This window comes from Trachurus japonicus, chromosome 13 (genome assembly GCF_045865225.1).
Source record: "Trachurus japonicus isolate A0001 chromosome 13, Traja_1.0".
NCBI lineage: Eukaryota > Metazoa > Chordata > Actinopteri > Carangiformes > Carangidae > Trachurus > Trachurus japonicus.
In genome coordinates, this window is record NC_140919.1 from 9,777,083 (window position 1) to 9,797,998 (window position 20,916).

The 20,916-nt window shown below is 41.7% G+C and overlaps 2 protein-coding genes across 2 annotated transcripts in view; one reads left to right on the forward strand and one right to left on the reverse strand.

Annotated features, from left to right (window-relative positions):
* phldb1b (pleckstrin homology-like domain, family B, member 1b) overlaps positions 1–6,199 on the forward strand; it is a 146,956-nt gene extending 140,757 nt beyond the window's left edge. Inside the window, exon 27 of the mRNA XM_085796635.1 lies at positions 1,709–6,199. Within this exon, the coding sequence (XP_085652761.1) occupies positions 1,709–1,849 (141 nt within the window). The 3' untranslated portion in view covers positions 1,850–6,199. The remainder of the gene's footprint in view (positions 1–1,708) is intronic.
* a2m1 (alpha-2-macroglobulin 1) overlaps positions 5,852–20,916 on the reverse strand; it is a 57,337-nt gene continuing 42,272 nt past the window's right edge. The window contains exons 23-36 of the mRNA XM_085794813.1: positions 17,629–17,712; positions 17,357–17,533; positions 15,387–15,468; positions 13,268–13,424; positions 12,249–12,323; positions 11,981–12,146; positions 11,044–11,240; positions 9,889–10,104; positions 8,900–9,018; positions 8,693–8,783; positions 8,072–8,140; positions 7,855–7,960; positions 7,627–7,668; positions 5,852–6,613 (exon numbers count right to left, since the gene is read on the reverse strand). Of these exons, the coding sequence (XP_085650939.1) occupies positions 6,591–6,613; positions 7,627–7,668; positions 7,855–7,960; positions 8,072–8,140; positions 8,693–8,783; positions 8,900–9,018; positions 9,889–10,104; positions 11,044–11,240; positions 11,981–12,146; positions 12,249–12,323; positions 13,268–13,424; positions 15,387–15,468; positions 17,357–17,533; positions 17,629–17,712 (1,604 nt within the window). The 3' untranslated portion in view covers positions 5,852–6,590. The remainder of the gene's footprint in view (positions 6,614–7,626; positions 7,669–7,854; positions 7,961–8,071; positions 8,141–8,692; positions 8,784–8,899; positions 9,019–9,888; positions 10,105–11,043; positions 11,241–11,980; positions 12,147–12,248; positions 12,324–13,267; positions 13,425–15,386; positions 15,469–17,356; positions 17,534–17,628; positions 17,713–20,916) is intronic.

The following is a 20,916-nucleotide window of genomic DNA, read 5'->3' on the forward strand; positions in this document are numbered from 1 at the left end:
AACGACGCCTCAGTTCGACCATGTTTCTGTTTCTGATTGACAACGTGAACCTGCTGCCTCATCTTCAGTGTGTGTGTGTGTGTGTGTGTGTGTGTGACGTAGATTTCGTCTCGTCACTTCATCTTCATGTTACAGAGAAACTTTGCTCGGACAAACGAGGAGTGAGGATGAAATAAATGTTTAATTTAGAAGAAAATCTGTTCATTCTTGAGCTCAGGAGTTAATATTTGGGCAAAGATGAGTCATTTATATTTGTTTTTATTTGGTAAAATGTTTTTTTGTTTTTTTTTGCAATTTACAGAAAAGTTTTCTATCTTTAAATGTGCATTAATGTTTAAATGTTTTGGCAACACAACAGGCTGAAGACACAAAAACACTGGAGTTCAAATAATGAATATTCAGTGTTGATTTATTAATTGGAGCAACAATTGATTTATTTATTTTTATTTATGACAATATTGATCCTTGAAGTTGATAAACAACTATTTTATTTCATTCTTTTTATCAGTTTTTATGTATATATTTGTTGCGTTGCCATGACGATTGTGGTTATTCAATCAGCTTCCAAAACAGTTTGTTCCATTGAAAACCAAGTATCTCCATGGCAACGCCGGCTCAAACTGTAGTTACTGTAGCTATCCCAACATGAACGAGCGACTCCTGAACGCCTCATTGGCTCTATTCAAGTCAATGAGAAGCTTCAGAGTGACGTCATCCAAACCTTCCTCTCTCCTCTTCTCCCTCCTCTTCTTCCTCCTCCTCTTCCACTTCCAACTTCTCTTCCTCCTTCTTCCTCTTCTTCCACTTCCTCTTCATCATCTTCTTCCTTCTCTTCTTCCTCCTCTTCCTCCTTGTCTCCCTCTTCGTACCTCCTCTTCTTCCTCTTCCTCCCCCCTCCTCTTCCTCCTCTTCCTCCTCCTCCCTCCTCTTCCTCCTTGTCTCCCTCTTCTTCCTCCTCTTCTTCCACTTCCAACTTCTCTTCCTCCTTCTTCCTCTTCTTCCACTTCCTCTTCATCATCTTCTTCCTCTTCTTCCTCCTTGTCTCCCTCTTCATACCTCCTCTTCTTCCTCTTCCTCCTTCTACTCCTCCTCCTCTTCCTCCTTGTCTCCCTCTTCCTCCCCCCTCCTCCTCGTCTCCCTCTTCGTACCTCCTCTTCTTCCTCGTCCTCCCCCCTCTTCTTCCTCCTCCTCTTCCTCCTTCTCTTCCTCTTCCTCCTCTTTCTCCTTGTCTTCTTCCTCCTTCCTCCTCTTCTTCCTCATCTTCCTCCTTGCCCCCCCTCTTCCCACTTTTCCTCTTTTTCCTCCTTGTCTTCTTCCTCCTCTTCCTCCTTGTCCCCCTCTTCCTGCTTTTCCTCCTCCCTCTCCTTCTTGTCTTCTTCCTCCTCCTCCCTCTCCTCCTTGTCTTCTTCCTCCTTCTTCTTCCTCCTCTTCCTCCTTGTCCCCCCTCTTCCCGCTTTTCCTCTTCCTCCTCCTCCTCCTCCTCTTCTTCCTCCTTTCCTCTTCCTCCAGTTATTGATTTTTAATACACGTTTACCATCATTTCATTATGGATTGTTGATTATCTGTTAAAGAGCCATTCCGTAATTTTTGTCCATTTAAAGTTTAATTTACAACAGAAAACGACGAAGCTGAGTTTAAAACCTGAATGAATTTAAAAACAAAAAGCAGATCAAAGTTTAATTCTGGTCTAATGTTTTTATTTTTATAGAGTCCGAACCCGTCGCTGACGTTCTGCGTGAAGACCCACGACCGGCTCTACTACATGGTGGCGCCGTCGGCCGAGGCCATGAGGATCTGGATGGACGTGATTGTGACGGGGGCGGAGGGATACACGCAGTTCATGAACTGAGGCGGATCGATCGATCGATTGATCAATAATCGATATCGGCAGGGACTCGCACAGACTCTGTAGGCCCTTCCTGCCCCCCCCCCGTTTCCACGACAACGACGACGACAACGCCTTGTTTCTGACTCAATCGTCACCGTTTGATTGATTTCGTGACCGTGTCGACGTCTCACCTCCACGTTTTCTACGTGATTCTGTTTGGATTTAAAAAGGGAGCCCGTGAAGGACACACACACACTTTGACACACACACACACACACTCTCTCTCTCTCACACACTCTGTTGTATATAAAACCAAAATGTCAGAGACTTTAAAAAAAAAAAAAAAGCCTTTCTATATTTGCCAAATGGAGATCTAGTAGTTTCTGTTTGTTGAACCTTTTTGTATTATTTGTTTCCCTTCTTTCTTTTAATTATCTTTTTTTTTTTTTTACTTGAGGAGAAATTTGCCAAATGACTTAACGCCAATGTTTCTGTTTGTTCATCACGACTGTGGAGGGTGAAATGTATCTGAAAGACTCTTCATGCAACACGACGATGTTGTAGAAATCTATGAGACAGAAGAGAAGTCGATCCATCACCGCTTCCTCCTCCTCCTCCTCCTCCTCGTCACCTTCGTCACCTCAGTGCTGCTCAGACTGAACGTCGTTAAAAACACTAAAAAAATCAAATCCACGACACCACGACACCACGGCACGTTCAGGTTCACGTCTCCACGACTTCATCACTTCACTTCAGAGTGTTTTTTTGTTTAGTTTTGTTTAGTTTTGTTTCTAGACGACAGCTCAGGAGTTCATTCTGCAGTTTCACTCTGTGGTTTGTCCAGTGAACAGTGTGGGAGGCCTCACGGCGCTGTCGGCATCGATAATAAGTATCTTTTTCTGCTGTTAATTAGCATATAAAAGCTTCAGAAGTAGCGTTGATGTTTTGGCATTTAGCGTAGCTTAGCACAAACACTGGAAGTAAGGGGAAACAGCTAGCCTGGCTCTGACTGTAAATGTAAAAAAAGAGAAATTATCATGGAGTTCCTATATTTCCTCCTCCTGCTTCTAGTCCGTATGCTAAGCTAAGCTAAGATAGGCTAGGCTAGCAAAAACTTGTTGGGGGAGCCCTCAATGATTATTGATTATTTACACACCTATTAACTTATTCTTATATCTTTATAATCTGTCATTACATATCATCTTCCTAGCCTGGTATGTTTTTACCCATCTATGTTTTTTTTAATCATGAAATGGCACCAAATTCAGCTAAAAGTGCAGCCTGGGGTTGAATATCATCTAAGGCGTAGGTACTAAGAGTAACAAAATAAACCAATAGACAATGCATATGCTGTAAACGGGGCATCTACTATGTTAATTTTTGGTTTTAAATAACCTGCACCAGCAATGTGCAACAACAACAAATAAGGGTTTTTTATGCAGAATTTCTTGTGGGACTTACTACAGCTTTAAAACCGTTTATTGCTCTTTGGGGCCCCCTAGTGGTCACGAGGCCCTACGCAAACTGTGCTTAGTTTGCTTATGCCTTGGGTCGGAGCTAGTTTGAGATAATGATTGACACCACTCTGTCTCGATATGTGTAAAATGCTAAGTATAAAGCTTCAGCTGTTAGCTGATTAGCTTAGCTTAGCCTGGAAACAGCTAGCCTGCAATGGTTCTGTCATAACGTGTAGATAACATGCTACTACTTGGGGGAGACATTTAATGCTAAGCTAAACTACACTTATCAATACTAGAACATAAACAAAGATGACTGTTAATATCAATATCAAATTCTCCCGTGTTAGCCTAGCTTAGCACAGAATTAGGAAGCAGAACACAGTTGTTTTTGTGCTAAGCTAAGCTAACCATGCCATTATCAGCAGCAGACTCATTGAATCAACTGATATCAGTCTTCAGACAGTTGATTGGTCAAACAAACGGTGTTGCTCTTGATTGGTTGGAACAAAAACCTTCAGCCACATGACACCGGCCCCGTAAAACCACATGGATTTGAACCTCAGGAGCCTGAAAATTACAGATTTTTTTTGTCAATTCTCACATTTTGGGGCAAGAAGGCAAAACAAACATCTTATATATGTTAAAGAGCCTTCAAAAGGTGATATTTACATAATTTGTACCCTTTAAATATCTACGGTCGACTCCCAAACAAACCTGTGAACTGGTCAAACCACAGCCGCCACGTACTCATGAACCTTGTTCAAGAGGAAAATCTCACCTGTCAACCAACACACACAAACACACACACATAACACACACACTCAAACTAAGAAGCTTGACTTTTTTTTTGCCAAGTAGCCTTTAGGTAACTGGATGATGCAACGACACAGCAGGGGGGGGGCCGCCATCATCACTGCCAGCCTGAGAAACCACGACGACCAGAAGCGCTTACGGAGACCGACCGATGCTAACGCTAACGCTAACGCAGGATCAACAAAACAAAAAAAAAGGACTAATGCAAAATTCAGAACTGTGCCTTGACTACGTGTCGTTATTGATGCCGAGTCTGAGAGTCCGGCTCCGCCCCCCTGCCCCCTCCCGCCGTGAAGGAGCCAATCACACAAAGCCGTTTTCATCGCAGGTTGAGTCCACAGGCTCTCACTCTGGGGATAGACAGGTTCATATTACTCGTTAACTCTGAATGTACAAAATATTTTAAACGGATCAGTTTATCTTGTTAAACTGATCATAATCAATTAGATGAATCAGTTTATCCACCTTCTTCCGAACGTCAAAAACGTAAGCCGGTTTTGCTCTTCCGGTGGAATTTTATGTTTACGTTTCCATGGTTTCGGTAGTCGCGGTAAATGCTTGGAATTTTGATGAATGATGAATGAAAATCTGTAAAACGCATGGATCATCACACCAGCTTTTAACAGTGGATATCACACAAATTGACATCCGTGTTAAAAGCCAGCGTCAATAGATCCATGCGTTTACCGCAACTATGACAACGACTGAAAACCATGGAAACGTAAACGTACAATTTCACCAAACCGGCAAAACTTCCGGGCTTCCGGTTTTGACCATAGTTGACGTTCGGAAACTTGTGAATAGGAGAAAAAAAAAAGAATTTAAAAACCTGAGCGCTAACTAAGCTCTTCCTAGCCAACAAGGATCTAATGAAAACCATGTTGCATTATGGGAAGTGTAGTGTAGTAGGCTATATGTAACACTAAGTTGAGACCAAAATGTTTGTTATGTTTTGTACATTCAGTCCTGCAACTTTTTATTTGTAATTTCAAAATAAGGGCACGTAAAAAAAAAAAAAACTCATTTGCCTTAAAAACAAAACTTTTGTTTTGCTGTTGCATCATTATGACATCACTTCCTGTTTCGACTCCCCACTGTGAGCAGAGAGCAGTAAGGAGTGGAGGGGGGAGGGGGGCGGATCAAGGAAACTCGTGTCTTCAGCTTTAACAGACTCTTTAAAAAAAAACAAAAAAGAAAAGAAACGTCTTCATCTTCGTCGTCATCGTGTCAATTGTCACGTCGTTGGTGAATCTTCTTATCGATCCGTTGATTGATTGATTGATTTCTGTGCTCGAGGACGAACAGACTGTGATTTTTTATATAAATGGCGCATGTGGAACTGTGGTTTAGTTTCATGTGTCGGTGCAGTGACGATAATAATTTATGATTGTGGTGCCTGAGATAGTGACATGTTTACTTCTAAAACAGGAAGTATAGAATCAGTGAAAAGACCTTAATATATTCTGACTCCTCTCCCTCCTCCCCCTCCCTCTCCTCCTTGCCTTTTATTATAACAATGTGCAAACCAAACTATTCAACACTGGCGAGGCTGTTAAATCATGTCTGTTGATAGTAAATTAGATGGTATAAAAACTTTACTGTTGTTGTCGATGTTGAAAAGAGCGGACGTACTGTAGAGGAAGCCTGAATGAAAAAATAATAGGCTAATAATAATAATGATGATATTACTATTGAGATGATGAAAACAGTATTGTATGAAATGAAAATAAGTACAGTTTTTACTTATTTTTGTCATTTTAGAAAATTTTATTGTCAGTCAGTTACATTTTAAATTGTTGGTAGTGTTGTATCGATCTACCTTTTTATTACAGGTACAGCAGAACACACAGTAACTCACCTCACACTCACTCACTCCGCACACTGTTGGGCTTTTTTTTTTATTTTCTAGAAAGTAGTTCCTGTTGCAAACACACACACACACACACACACACACACACACTACACACTACGCACACACACTCTGAATCAATACTCGGACCATACTGTGTTATTGGTACCCTGTACGTCTCATGCGTCACTTTCAGGTATGAATAATATGGATTTTTGTCAAATCTATTAAAAACAGAACTGTTACTGAGACACGTGTATGTGTATGTGTGTGTGTGTGTGTTTGTGTGTGTGTGTGTTGACTCCATGACGACGGAGTTGATTCTCATCTTTGCTAATTTACAGGTTTCGTCCTATCACATCACATCACATCACATGACCAGGAAGTGGAACAAATTAAAATCTGTTCCAATGGAGAGAGAGAAAAAATAAAACCACAAGAAAAAACATAAAAACATTCAGACACAAAGTGGCGTTCACACGGAAACGGCTAAAAATCATTAAAAAGGGGTAAAAAACAAAAACAAATAAAACAAACAAAAAAAAGTCAAATTAAACAGTGTAAGAAAAAAATAAACATCTAGAAGTTTCTTTGTTGAACACAGTGATTCTTCTAACTGACTCGAGGCGTCGCAGGATGTTCACAGCTCGTTGATGCTGTCGCCTGGAAACAATTAAACAAACAAACAATGATTCATAATGATTCATTATAATGATTAACAGTGAAACTGACAAAAGTTATAATAAAAAAAAAAAAATGTTTTGAAAATCACCTAATAAAAATCAGATGTTGCTTTTGAATTGTGGTTCAACAGAAATATTTTTAAAAAACAAAACTAATCAAAGTGGTCTGGAGAAAAATTCTAATTAGTAAAAATCATGAACTTAAATCTTATTCATATTTTTAAAAAAAATATGATTATATATTATTTCAGTGACAATTGTGAGTTTTTCCTGCTTTAACAGACGGGTACAAACTATTTTGTCCACGTCTATACTGTACGTACATATATTAAATATTATAATGACTCAGTCAGTTTAAACGGGTCCAGATGCATAAAACTGAAGATTCATTAGTAAAACTGTAGCACACATATTGTTTTGTTGCAGTGGTTTTACACTGTTGTCTCATAGCATCAAGGTTCTGGGTTCGATTCCCTGACCCGGGCTTCACAGTTACACATGAGGTCGATATGGAGCTGATAAACAAACTCTATAGATAAACTAAAGTTATATTATCTTCTGGTTCTCCACTTCATGTGAAATGCATTCTGGGAATTCTGGGATATTGGTTGTTAACGTCAGTGTGAACATCAGCTTGGTGACGGAAACTAATGTGTTCATATAGTAGGAAGTCTGTATGTAGTATTATGTACTTGTGGGCAGGAGAACAAGAACTATACGGCCTTAACTTCCTGTTTCAGTCTGAGCTTCATCCACTAAGACTGTGCCACGTTAACGAGGATCAATCAAAGATCAATAAATATTAAGATACAGTTCACACAACAACTAATTATAAATAACGAGGACGAAACATTTACGTCTGTTAATGAGCAATAAAACCTTTTTATACTAAAGATGATAAAGCCGGAGCCTGGGAGAGATCTGATGATGTTTCTTATCAAACTGGTTTATCTATAATCAATAATCAACAGATAACAGAGAAGTGTCACTTACTCTCTGCACAGGGAGACGTGTACTCAGTTACAGCCTCGTCACCTGGAAACAACAAAAACATCAATCGATCAGTTGATCAATCAGTACAAACAGAACAGTGAAGCAAAACACTAATATAAATCAATTTAAGCGGCTTCAGGTGCTTTTATTTTGAAAGGGCAGCAGAGAGGAGAGGCTCTTAGCTTCAGGTGCTTTTATTTTGAAAGGGCAGCGAGAGGAAGCTCTTACTGGTCTGATAATAATCGTAGACTTTGATCACGGCAGGTTTCAGGTTCCTGACGGGCTGATCCTCCTCCAGCGTCACGCTGTACATCTTCATCTCATCCTTCTTCAGCTGCACACACACACACACACACACACACACACACACACACACACACGTTAGCAGAGCGGACAGTTAACCTGCGGACATTAAACCTGCTGTAACTGGTTTGACTGGTCGTACTCCGTCTAAGTAGATGTTGATGTGTCCTTCGTCCACGTCCATGCGTTTCACTGACGAGTCGCTCTTCAGCTGCAACACACACACACACACACACAGTTATTACTGATGGTCTGTTCATTGATTGATCGATTGAATGCATTTTATTTATTTTGAACATAAAAAAATACAATTTAAAAACAAAAAAATACAAACAATAGAGCAGTGTCCGAAAAGGAGCAGGTAGAAGTAAAACTTATATGACCCTACCCCCTTTCTTACGTATCTATTAAGTGATAATATTAATTTAAAACGTATATTATCATCAATATCCCCAGTGGATATTATTAATAATTAACAATAATTGTCTAATTATTGGTTATACAATAATTATTATCAATCTAACAAAAACAAGTCATCCCTTAACCAACAACTGAAATACACGTACTTTTCCTTTTTGAACGAACGCAATGTTTTTTAAAATTGAATTTTTGTAACCCCCCCTCCATGTCACAAAACATTTTCTGGATATTGCCCGGAAGTGAACTGGTTCTTGCTTTAAACATGATTTGTGCAGTTTTAAATTTGATTAATTGATCGATAGATCGATCGATAGATCGATAGATCGATAGATAGATGACTGACCAGGTTGAGGGAGCTCTTGTCCAGGATGTAGCCCGACAACAGTTTGATGTTGACGATCACCATGTTGGTTTCCTCCCTCCGGCCCTGGTACCTGCAGCACGGAGCAGAACCAACAGAAACCACTGATCAGTGATATTGATTATTGATTATTGATCATCTGACTGATCGATCGGGTGAGTGAGTGAGTGAGTGAGGTCATGTGATCACCTGACGTGCAGGAAGACGATGAGCTGAGGGCGGCTGATGTTGCACTTGGCCATGACGTGAGTCGACATGTTGAAGGCCGAGAAGTCGTCAGGAGGAGGGACGTTGTAGTGCATCGAGATCTGAGGGGAGCAACATCTGGTCAGCAATAATAACATCTGTAACATCTGTCCACAGCTGTAACATCTGGTCAGCAATAACAACAACTGTAACATCTTTTCACCAGTAATGACATAATGACATTTCTAACGTCCATTCACAAGTGACGTGGAGACTGTGACAACATCTGTAATATCTGGTCCTTAATAATATCTACAACATCTGGTTATCAATAATAACTTTTCTAACATCAGTCCACATCTGTAGCATCTGGTCCTTGATAATTATAACATCTACAACATCTGTTCACCAGCCAGAACATCTGTTCATTAATAACAACTAAAACATCTGTCCACATGTGATGACATTACATCTGGTCGTCAATAGTAACATTTCTAACATCTGTTCAGCAGTGATAACATCTGCAACATCTGGTCATCAATAATGACATCTGAAACATCTGTCCACATGTGATAACGTATAACATCTGGTCCTTGAAAATAACGTTTACAACATCTGTTCATCAATAAGAATATCTGAAACATCTGGTCATCATTAGTAACATCTACAACATCTGTAGCACCTGGTCAGCAATAATGACATCTGAAACATCTGTCCACATGTGATAGTGTATAATATCTGGATCTGTTCATCAATAAGAATATCTGAAACATCTGGTCATCATTAGTAACATCTGTTTACCAGATGTTACAGATGTTGTCACTGGTGATCAACACAAATCCTCTGGTGTCGTCGCCAGCCTGTTTTTTGTTTTGAGTTTCTTGTTGTAGTTTTGACACAGAGATGAATAAACCAGCTGTTAACGGGTAAATAACCAGCTGTTATCCAGATGTTATCCAGCTGTTGACCAGCTGTTTTCCAGATGTTCCTACCTGCGCCAGCACGCAGCTCTGGCCCTGGGCCCGGACCGTGAACTCTCCTGGAATCTCTGGGACCTTCTCCTCCTGGTACAGCAGCCTGTTGCTCTGCTCCACTCTGAACTCTCTGTTCATGCCTCCTAGCGACGTCACCGTTACCGTGGTGACGCCCTCCGAGCTGTAGGTGGCGGCGCCGTACTGAGCCAGAGCCTGGAGCGCCACCACCGTGTCCTGGGGGTCAGAGGTCACAGAGGTCAGAGTTGACTCAGTGTGTGTGTGTGTGTGTGTGTGTCTCACCTGCGTGGATGCAGGTTTTACCAACTAAACTGAACCTCTCCATCTGGTTTCCAGAAGTCATGCTCCTTACTGTCTACACTATGGCAGTGAACAAATAGCTGAAACCATGTCTCACATCCTAAATGGTTGCCATGTTTACAGAGGGCTCTACATATGTAGGCATGACAGAATTGTGGATTTGATATCAGCAGATAATCTCCTCTATCTTCAGGTCTACCATCGTGCTGTATAAACACTCTACTGTGAAGCCGAGTATGTTCAGCCTGTGTAATGATGTCTCAATATTCTCTAATGTAACAGCTAATACTCCTGATGTTGTTGTTGTTAATGAAAATCATAGAGGTGTTCATTCATTCTGGAGGTCGGCTGTACCTTTGATTACAGCCTAGAGGAGGCCTGTCTAACCAAAGAGCTGAAATAGCAGCAGCTGAACCAGACCATCTCTCAGCTGGGCTACAGGTGTAAACTTCTAGTCTTTATATTTGGCAGTCTCAGCTATAGGCTACAGATGTAACAACTTCTAGTCTTTATATTTGGCAGTCTGGAGCATGTGTATAAGTTGGTTGTGAGGGGCCTTCAGATGGCCGGACTCCCCAAAAGAAGAGCTAAACAGTTGGCCGGGTGCTGCTCAGTCTCAGTTATTATTGGTAGCCGCTCAATCTGGAGGAAACGATGTTTTTTGTTTCCTTGAATGTCTGTTTTCTATCTGACCTGAGGTCATTTTGTATGTAACTGTGTTCAGCCGCCCAGGCGCTTTGTGTCTGACCGTCTTACATTGTCAACTGCACTGGCAGTGTTTATGTCCCTTGTGCAAGAACCCTTGTACTCCTTTATTATGTGGGCATAAATAAATATTTCAAATGTGTGTGTCACCTGTGTGGAGGAGAAGCCGCCGTACGGGTTCTGCTGCTGAGCGAGCCAGCGGACGATGTCGGAGGAGTAGTCCAGGCCGAAGTCCGGCAGCGCGGCGCCGGAGAGCAGCGCCAGCAGCACGTAGGAGGTGATCTCCACCTCCAGAGAGTCCAGGCCTTTCCCAGAAGCCCCGGCTCTGTTCCAGTGGCGCGTTCCTCCTGTCGGCCGGAGACGAGTCGACCGTCAGTGAGACAGAAACATTTACAACTTACTGACGGTCCCTAAACGCCTCACATGGAGACTGGTTCAATGTTTAAAGGGATAGCTCAACATTTTTGGCAAATTGGCCCATTGCCATAATCCCTATAGTCATATAGCAGTAGGTTTGTTACCTTTAATTGTCGGTGCAAGCTATTTTTAGAACGGCGGAGCAGAGCCGTGAGCTGCTCAGAGCTACGCTACGGAGGCTCATGGGATTTCTTGGTTTTCCTCATCAAACTGAGAGATCAAAATATGAGATAATAACACAACGTTACCAGACAGAGTTGTTTTAGAGGGAAATTCATGCAAAACCGCTGATGCGCGTTGCCTTCAGGGACAGTTTTTCATCAAGCAGTCTCTGTATTTCCCTCTAAAACAACTCTGTCTGGTAACGTTGTGTTATTATCTCATAGCGTGGTGAATGTGCAGGTCACAACTTGTCCACCAGAGCGTTGTGGAGTTGTTGGATTGTGTATTTGATGAGTTTGATGAGGGAAACCAAGAAATCCCATGAGCCTCCGTAGCGTAGCTCTGAGCAGCTCACGGCTCTGCTCCGCCGTTCTGAAAACAGCTTGCACCGACAATTAAAGGTAATGAACCTACTGCTATGACTATAGGGATTATGGCAATGTTGAACTATTCCTTTAAACAGTGAACTGAAGCTGTGCACACACTGGCGATGCCTTCACTGTCTCACCCTGTGTGTTGGACTTCTGGTGCAGCTGTGTGATGAGTTTGCTCCTCATGTCCTCGTCTCCAGCCAGAGTGAAGGTGTAGGACATCAGGGCCGTGGTGTACAGGTTGTCCAGGGGCGCGGACGCCGCCGCCTTCAGGCAGCGGAGACAACCCTGGACCACGGGGTCCTGACGGAGACACGGAGAGGACACGTCAGAGAGGACACATTAGAGAGGACAGGAGGAAACTGGTTGCAGGTTGCAGGCAGCGGACAAAGACGTCAGACTCACTGTGGCGTTGCCGTCCAGCTCCAACATGGCGGCGGTGATGTAAGCCGTCAGAGACACGTCGTCACTCACTCCTCCCTGGGGGAAACAAAAAAAAACTTTATTAGAAAGACGACGGACTGAGTTCAGCTGCTCCTCTGTGTTTGTTATTATACCGGTAGTTAAAACAAGCTTTTACTAAAACTAAAACTGTGAAATAGTGAAAAGATAATTTTAGGAAACTTAAAGGAAACATATTCTGCCCCTTTTTCACAAATTAAAATAGTTCCCAGGAGTCTTAAAGACATGTCTGTGACATGCTGACAGCTCTTTTCATCCTCTCAAAACAGCCCTGTTCACAACGGCTGGTTTCAGTGCCTGTCCCTTTAAATGCAAATGAGCCACTGCTTGCCCCGTCCCCTTCTACCTGTACCAGGTAGGGGTGGGGTTATGCAAATTCGAAAAAACTAGTTACATCACAGGAGGACAACTGAGGGAACAGCTGGTAAAACCACATGGAGTCTGAAAATTACAGATTTTTTTTGTCAATTCTCACATTTTGGGGGCCGGAAGGCAAGACAAACACCCAAATATATGTTAAAGAGCCTTCAAAAAGTGATATTTCCATTCTATGTCCCCTTTAACTAAAACTAAAGTTGAGTCAGATAACATCAGCTTAGTTTTCTTAGAGATGTCTAAAGCTCAATATGGGATGACTTGGAGTACGACCCACAGGTAGATAAGAGTGAATGGAACCTGATGAGTGACTGATGGGAACATTATGGGATGCAACTAAACAGAAAAAATCCCACAAAGTTGGAAGTTCATCTTCAGAGGTTTGACAGAGGCTTTCTCCTAAAACCTGAAAAACTAAAACTAAGACTAAATAAAAACTAAACTAAAACTGCTTCATCACTCATTGAACTAACTAAAACTAAACTGAAATAAAAAACAAACAAACTGAAAAACTAATGAAATTTTTTAAAACTATAATAACCTCGGTGTGTGGGTATACATGAGTGTGTGTGTGTGTGTGACGTCACCTTCATCTCGTTGTGGAACAGTTTTCCCACTGAGCGGATGCAGCCGTCGGGTCTCTGGAGCCTCGACAGCCACGTCCTGGCCTCGGTGATGTGACCCGGACTCACAAAGATGTACGGCCTCGCTCCACCGAACGACTTCATCACGAAGGCCGTCAGCCTACACACACACACACAGGTTTTCTTTTAGAGAGTTAATCTAAACATGTGTGCCTGTGTTGCTAACCCCAGCATGAACCCAGCCCCGGGACAATTACATAAGAGCCTCGTGTCTCGGAGCAGAGAGTTCGTCCTGAGCTGCAGCTACGACAGAGTGAAGGCAGCTGGAGCTCAGAGAGGAGCAGGAAGTGTCAACATCCACCTCCAATAAGACTCATAATACAGAAATATATTACACCGACTACACATATTCTACTTTAAATTAATAGTAAATAGTATTTAAGCTGCATTATTGTTATTTTTTGACCATTTGGGGGCAGTACTGAACAACACTTCACCTTCAAGACAAACAAACAACAACATAGACAACTCTCCACAATATTCAACTTTTTAGCTGCTGAGGAAACATCTGGTTCTTTATATCTGCTGCTCACCAACATCTGTCTGTTATTTGGTAGGAAGATGTTTGTATTAAAGCTCCATACAGTATAAAGGTAGATGTTTGTGTTAAAGCTCCATACAGTATAAAGGTAGGTGTTTGTATTAAAGCTCCATACAGTATAAAGGTAGATGTTTGTGTTAAAGCTCCATACAGTATAAAGGTAGATGTTTGTGTTAAAGCTCCATACAGTATAAAGGTAGATGTCCATGTGTAGTGTGATTATAAAGCAGCTCTAGGTTCTATATTAATACTGTGAAAGTATCAAAGCCTCAGTCCACAGAGAAATGCACACAGCCTGTATTCAGAAACTGAGCCTTAAACCCAGCCGTCAGGACTTCCTGTCACTTTGTGATGTCACAACAAAGCTCCGCCCCCTCACCACCTGGACCCACCATCCATCCAACAACAAAGCAGCAAGATTTGGTTTCTCTGGGTGTTTTATTCTGAAATCTGCTCTATTTTTTTTATTGGATCGCTCAGAAAACAGTCAGCCAATCAGAAGAAAGACTCGGAGCCTCCTCCTCTCTTCTGATTGGCTGACACCGACCTGTTGTTACGAGAGCTCCAAAAGAGAAGCTAAAAGAGGAGATGGAAAACTACACTGAGATGTTTTTTTGCTCTTAAAACCACACATGAATCTTCAGATAAAATAAAAGCAGCTTCTCTCTGTGTTTAATAAAACTAATGTTCAGTCGAAGGCTGAGAAACGATCTGTGGCTCTTCAGCAGACTCATCGCTAACCGGTCTGGCAGCGGCGAGGGGAAGCACAGCGGTCACCGATACGTCTCTGACTCACCCTCCATGTATCACTCTGATAATAAACTCCTCATCTGCATCTGCTCCCACTTTGTTCAAAAACTTCCAGACGTCTCCGTCTCTCTCTGAGGATCTGGGATTTTTCTAACAAAACGTCCTGACGGGTTTTTTTCTAATGCGATCGAACACTCGAGAGCCCCAGTTTTCTCCCCGACCACAAAACACACACCCACACACAAACACACCAACTGCCAAACTGCCCAGCAGCCTTTCAGACAGCAAACAGCAGATTTTTGTTGAATCCCCTCAGGGGCCGCGCTTTAAGCCCATTAAATGAAAATATTAATATTTTCTGGCAGGTTCCTCATAAAGTAAAAATTATTAGGACGCTCGCCGCTGCCAAACAGTGTGTGTTTGACTGTGTGTGTCTGTGTCTGTGAGTGTGTGTGTCCAACTCCCACTGCGTCCACTTGTCATTTTTATTCTCACATCAAATGAAGTGTGAGATTGGAGCTGAAATTGTTCTGTTCATCAGTGAAGCTCCTGATAAATGTTCTGTAACTATTTAAAGTCTCCGAGTGTGTTTTATAATCTGAAGCGAGTCTTTATGATCCTCTGGTGTTTGTCTCCTTCACACTTTATTAAAACACCGAGTAGGAGGAACCTGCTGCTCCGTTTGTCTTCGTTATCGCTGTTATTTTTTGGGATTTTGGATGTTTATGGAGACATTAGACGTTATTAATGTTTCATAACTTCTTCACTGACCAGGTGTTTCCAGACGCGTCGCCCTTCCCGAAGGCGCTGTACGAACCGTCATCGTGTTTGTAGGTGAGCTCTCTCTGATATCCTGAAACACACACACACACACACACACGGACATTATTACATTTACATTTACATAACACCTTTATGTTTACATTTTCTATGTCGTTTCATGTGAAGCACAGTTTGTTTCTTCGTTGCAAATCGCCTTGAGCTGCTTTTATTGAAAGAAAGGAGTTCACTATTATTGTTAATTATGTATTTCCCTCTAAAACAACTCTGTCTGGTAACGTTGTGTTATTATCTCATAGTGTGGTGAATGTGCAGCTCACAACTTGTCCACCAGAGCGTTGTGGAGTTGTTGGATTGTGTATTTGATGAGTTTGATGAGGGAAACCAAGAAATCCCATGAGCCTCCGTAGCGTAGCTCTGAGCAGCTCACGGCTCTGCTCCGCCGTTCTAAAAATAGCTTGCACCAACAATTAAAGGTAACGAACCTACTGCTATGACTATAGGGATTACGGCAATGGGCTAATTTGCCAAAATGTTGAACTATCCCTTTAAAATGATGACAAGGTGATCAGTGGTGTGGTGAATTTGAATTGTTCAGTTTGTGGCTGTGGGAATGAAGGAGTTTTTTTTACTGTAAATGGTAAAATTAATCCAACATTTGGTTTCAGATTCAGACACGGTGTCGTCTCGTCTACCATCATGACCAAGGGCGTGAATCTGGGTTAAACACTGGGGGGGGTTAAGATCTTCAAAGGATTTTTTTAAGCAAAAAAAGTCCTGGCGTAAGGGGAAGAGTGCAAAATCATTAACTTTGATAAAAGGACAAGGCTAATTTACATCTTTATTTTGGGATTCCCATATTAGTAACAGTAGTAAAAGGTATTTCAGTCATTTACCACCATTATTCTTAGGGCATTTTATTTTGTTGTGGTGATTTACACATTTATTCTGACAGGACTAACGCTTTTTGTTAATTTATCATAACACCACTTCATCACTGTGTAGCTAATTCTAATCAGGCAGATGAACTAATGACACAATTTGTGACTAAGGTAACTATAGGCTATGACAAGGCTATCAAATTAGCTTGAGAGAAAAGCCGTTCAGTTTTCAGATCAGTTAAATCCTACGTGAATATTTATTCCGTAGTGTCCTCCTCTAGTTTTACCTGTAGTTACTAGCAAACTATCAACCTGCTACACATTGTCAGGTCATAAAAATATTACTTTTGGTTGCTTGCAAATGAAATCTTCAACTTTTTTCAACAAAAACAAAAACAAAAACTTCTTCAAACCAGCTTGAAGATATTTTTTTTCACTGCAATCATACGATTATTTAGGGGAGGAATATTGGCCGGATTTGATTTTTGGGGTTGTTAAAACCCCCATAAATTATGCCAATGATCACAGTGCAAAAACTCAAAATCTTTCCACGAATATTTGTTTTATTTCTTGTCAAAATGTCTCAATTTTAGTCAAAACTAACTTAAAATAAGACTCATCACCTAAAAATTAACTTGTTTTTAGATCATTTTCACTTGTTTCAAACTAACTTTCAATTGAAATAAGTAGAAAAATCTGCCAGTGAAAGTAAGTTTTTTGTGTTTGTAATAAGAAAGAAAAACTTGCTCCACTATCAGATTTTTCTGCTTATTTAAAGTGGAAAATTTGCTTAAAATAAGACTCATCACATTAAAAAGTAGCTTGTTTTTAGACACTTTTTTTACTTTTTTCAAGTATAATTAGATTTATTTTGACTAGAAATGACATTTTGACTAGAAATATTCTTGGTGAGATTTTGAGTTTTTGCAGTGCATGACCTTTGTCTCAAACATTTAACCAGGGATTCAGTGAAATCACAGGGCTCTCGTTTAGATGTAAATAAGTTTAAAATACACATATGAGCAAGGAAGCCAGGGAGAGCAATCGATAACCGATCAGGAGAGGTTCATCGAGCCTCACCGCTCTCCAGGAAGCGCGTGGCTTTGTCCTGGATCTCCTTGGTCAGCTGACCCGTGCTCTTCAGGTAGTTGAGGATGAAGATGTTGGGAGCGAACAGCAGCATGTTCTGCTCCCCACAGCCGTACGGCATCGCCAGCAGCTTGTCCAGGTTCTTCATGGCCCGGCCCATCAGGTCGCCTGCAAGGAGCAAAGACACGCAAAGATATTAACACTGTGATTTCCTACAGCGCAGGAGGGGCAGTGAAGTGTCCTCCACATGTTGTGTTACAGACCCAGGACGGAGACGGAGGCTCTGGCGGATCCGGCCACAAACATCTCCGGCAGCAGCAGAGAGATCTTCTTCTCCACCGGCCCGTCTGCAGACAGGAAGTAAAGACATAAATACAGCGCCTTGCAAAAGAATTCATACCCCCTTGAAGTTAACTTATCCACATTTTGTCACGTTACAACCACAAACTTAAATGTATTTTATTGGGGTTTTAAGTGATAACCCAACACAAAGTAGCGCACAATTGTGAAGTGAAAGTAAAATGATACATGGTGTTTTAATAATCAAATCATCTGATCATTGATTATTGAGTTTTCACTGTTGTTGTGATTGTTTAACTTTAGAGCGAAGCAAGAATTCTTCATGTTATTTCACTTGTAAAAGAAAAAAATGCAAGTTTGACTGATGAGCATAATTACCACAATCATCCATTTAACACTGACAAACACAAGTGGAGCTCAACAATGATGAGTCTGTCTCTGAGAACTCTGACCTTTGACCCCGGCGCTAACCCTAACCCTGGCCATGACAGGACACGTACAGACGTGTCATCAAGTTTTCTCTCTGTTCACCCCAAGGCTCAGGTTGTCAATGAACGTTCAGGTTGTCAATGAACGTTCAGGATGTTAATGAACGTTCAGGTTGTCAATGAACGTTCAGGATGTTAATGAACGTTCAGGTTGTTGGTGAACGTTCAGGATGTTAATGAACGTTCAGGATGTTACTAAGCATTCAGGTTGTTGGTGAACGTTCAGTAACAACCTGAACGTTCAGTAACAACCTGAACGTTCAGGATGTTGGTGAACGTTCAGGATGTTACTAAGCATTTAGGTTGTTGCTGAACGTTCACCAACAACCTGAATGCTTAGTAACATCCTGAACGTTCATTAACATCCTGAACGTTCAGGTTGTTACTGAACGTTCAGGAACATTTAGGATGTTGGTGAACGTTCAGGTTGTTGCTGAACGTTCACCAACAACCTGAACGTTCAGGTTGTTACTGAACGTTCAGGTTGTTACTGAACGTTCAGGTTGTTACTGAACGTTCAGGACGTTACTGAACATTCAAGATGTTACTGAACGTTCAGGACGTTACTGAGTGTTCAGGATGTTACTGAACACAGGTTGTTAGTGAACGTTCAGGATGTTGGTGAACGTTAAGGATGTTACTGAACGTTCACCAACATCCTGAACGTTCAGGATGTTACTAAGCGTTCAGGATGTTGGTGAACGTTAAGGATGTTACTGAACGTTCACCAACATCCTGAACGTTTACCAACATCCTGAACGTTCACCAACAACCTGAACGTTCAGGTTGTTACTGAACGTTCAGGAACATTTAGGATGTTGGTGAACGTTCAGGACGTTACCAAGCAGTCAGGATGTTACTGAGCGTTCAGGTTGTCGGTGAACGTTCAGGATGTTACTGAGCGTTCAGGTTGTCAGTGAACGTTCAGGATGTTGGTGAACTTTCAAGATGTTAATGAACGTTCAGGACGTTACTGAACATTCAAGATGTTACTGAACGTTCAGGATGTTACTGAACGTTCAGGACGTTACTGAGTGTTCAGGATGTTACTGAACACAGGTTGTTAGTGAACGTTCAGGATGTTGGTGAACGTTTAGGATGTTACTGAACGTTCACCAACATCCTGAACGTTCACCAACAACCTGAACGTTCAGGTTGTTGGTGAACGTTCAGGATGTTACTAAGCGTTCAGGATGTTGGTGAACGTTTAGGATGTTACTGAACGTTCACCAACATCCTGAACGTTCAGGTTGTTACTGAACGTTCAGGAACATTTAGGATGTTGGTGAACGTTCAGGACGTTACCAAGCAGTCAGGATGTTACTGAGCGTTCAGGTTGTCGGTGAACGTTCAGGATGTTACTGAGCGTTCAGGTTGTCGGTGAACGTTCAGGATGTTGGTGAACTTTCAAGATGTTAATGAACGTTCAGGGGCCTCATTTATCATTGTGGATACACGCTTTTTTACACGCTCTTTCCCCCGTTTTGTGCGTACGCACTTTTCTCCGCCTAATTTGGGATCTATCAAACCAAAACTTGTCGGGAGAAAGTGCCGAAATTTACGACCAGTCCGACCATGGCGTACCGGCATTTACACGCTTTTTGAAGAACAGGAGGAATTGGCGACGCCGCTGCTGAGTCAGAGAACTGCAGTATGCGAGGGAGAGAGGAGCGGGACACTGTTTGAAGTAGCAAGTGGTGGTGATGATGACCCCCCCCCCCCCCCCACCGCACACGTGTTGACGTCGGCACTTTACATGAAAAGCACAGCGACTCTGATTTTTCCCCTGTGCATTTACACTAGTTTGCTCCTAAATACTGGCTTTATAAAACGAATTTCGTTTTCTTTTGATATCATATTGATATTTTTCCCTTGCATGTAGGCTACACCTCTTCCACAACCAGTCTGTCCAGTCTGGAAAATAATTTCTGCGACGTGCGTGTGTTACGTAGCCAGACTGGACGTACACAAGCAAGCAGCAAGCCCAATAATGTCGGCGCAAATCAAAGCAAATGAGAAAACATGATCGATATTTTTTGTGTGAATAATATTTATTGTATTTAACAAAAATGGGTGCTAGCTGCCCAACATCATTTTAGGAAAAGTCACAGACTGGTGGACTTCAATGTTTTTTTTTTTTTTTTTTTTAAATAGCCTATATAGCTATGCACAAATGAAAATCAAAGTCTTCCAGTGAACGGCAGTTGGGGGTTAGTGGAAAGGGGTGCAAAGTACTGACTGGCAGTGGAAACCCTGCTTTAAATTATTATGACATAATCTAAGGGGCAGCATAAATATGATTCTTCTTCTTTCTGTTCTGTTTCATTTAGATTTGGGAGTTTTTTGTTTTTATTGTAGCCTTTCAATGCAAGATGATGTTTCTGACTGATATTGCCGTGTTACCGTGTATCTCGCTTTCAGAGAAATTCCGCTTCTTTCTCCGCTCTCCGTCCGTCTGTTGTCTTCACCGTCTTCCACTGACGTCATTCCACACGTTTCCAGAGTGCACATGGCTACTTAATATGCACGTAACTGATTTGCATTGACCACATATGGTTGTGTGGGGCCATTTAGGGGGCTGGGTATGAGGCGTGTTCTCATCCACGCTTTTCTCAGGTCCGGTGTGATCTATCAAGGGAAATACCGTGCAGCCGTGTGTACGCGGAGTTTGATAGATCTGAAAAGAGTGTATATTTTTTGGTCGTACGCACATTTTGCCTTTCCGTCGTACTGAAAATTTAAGAGGACTTTTACACGCTCTTT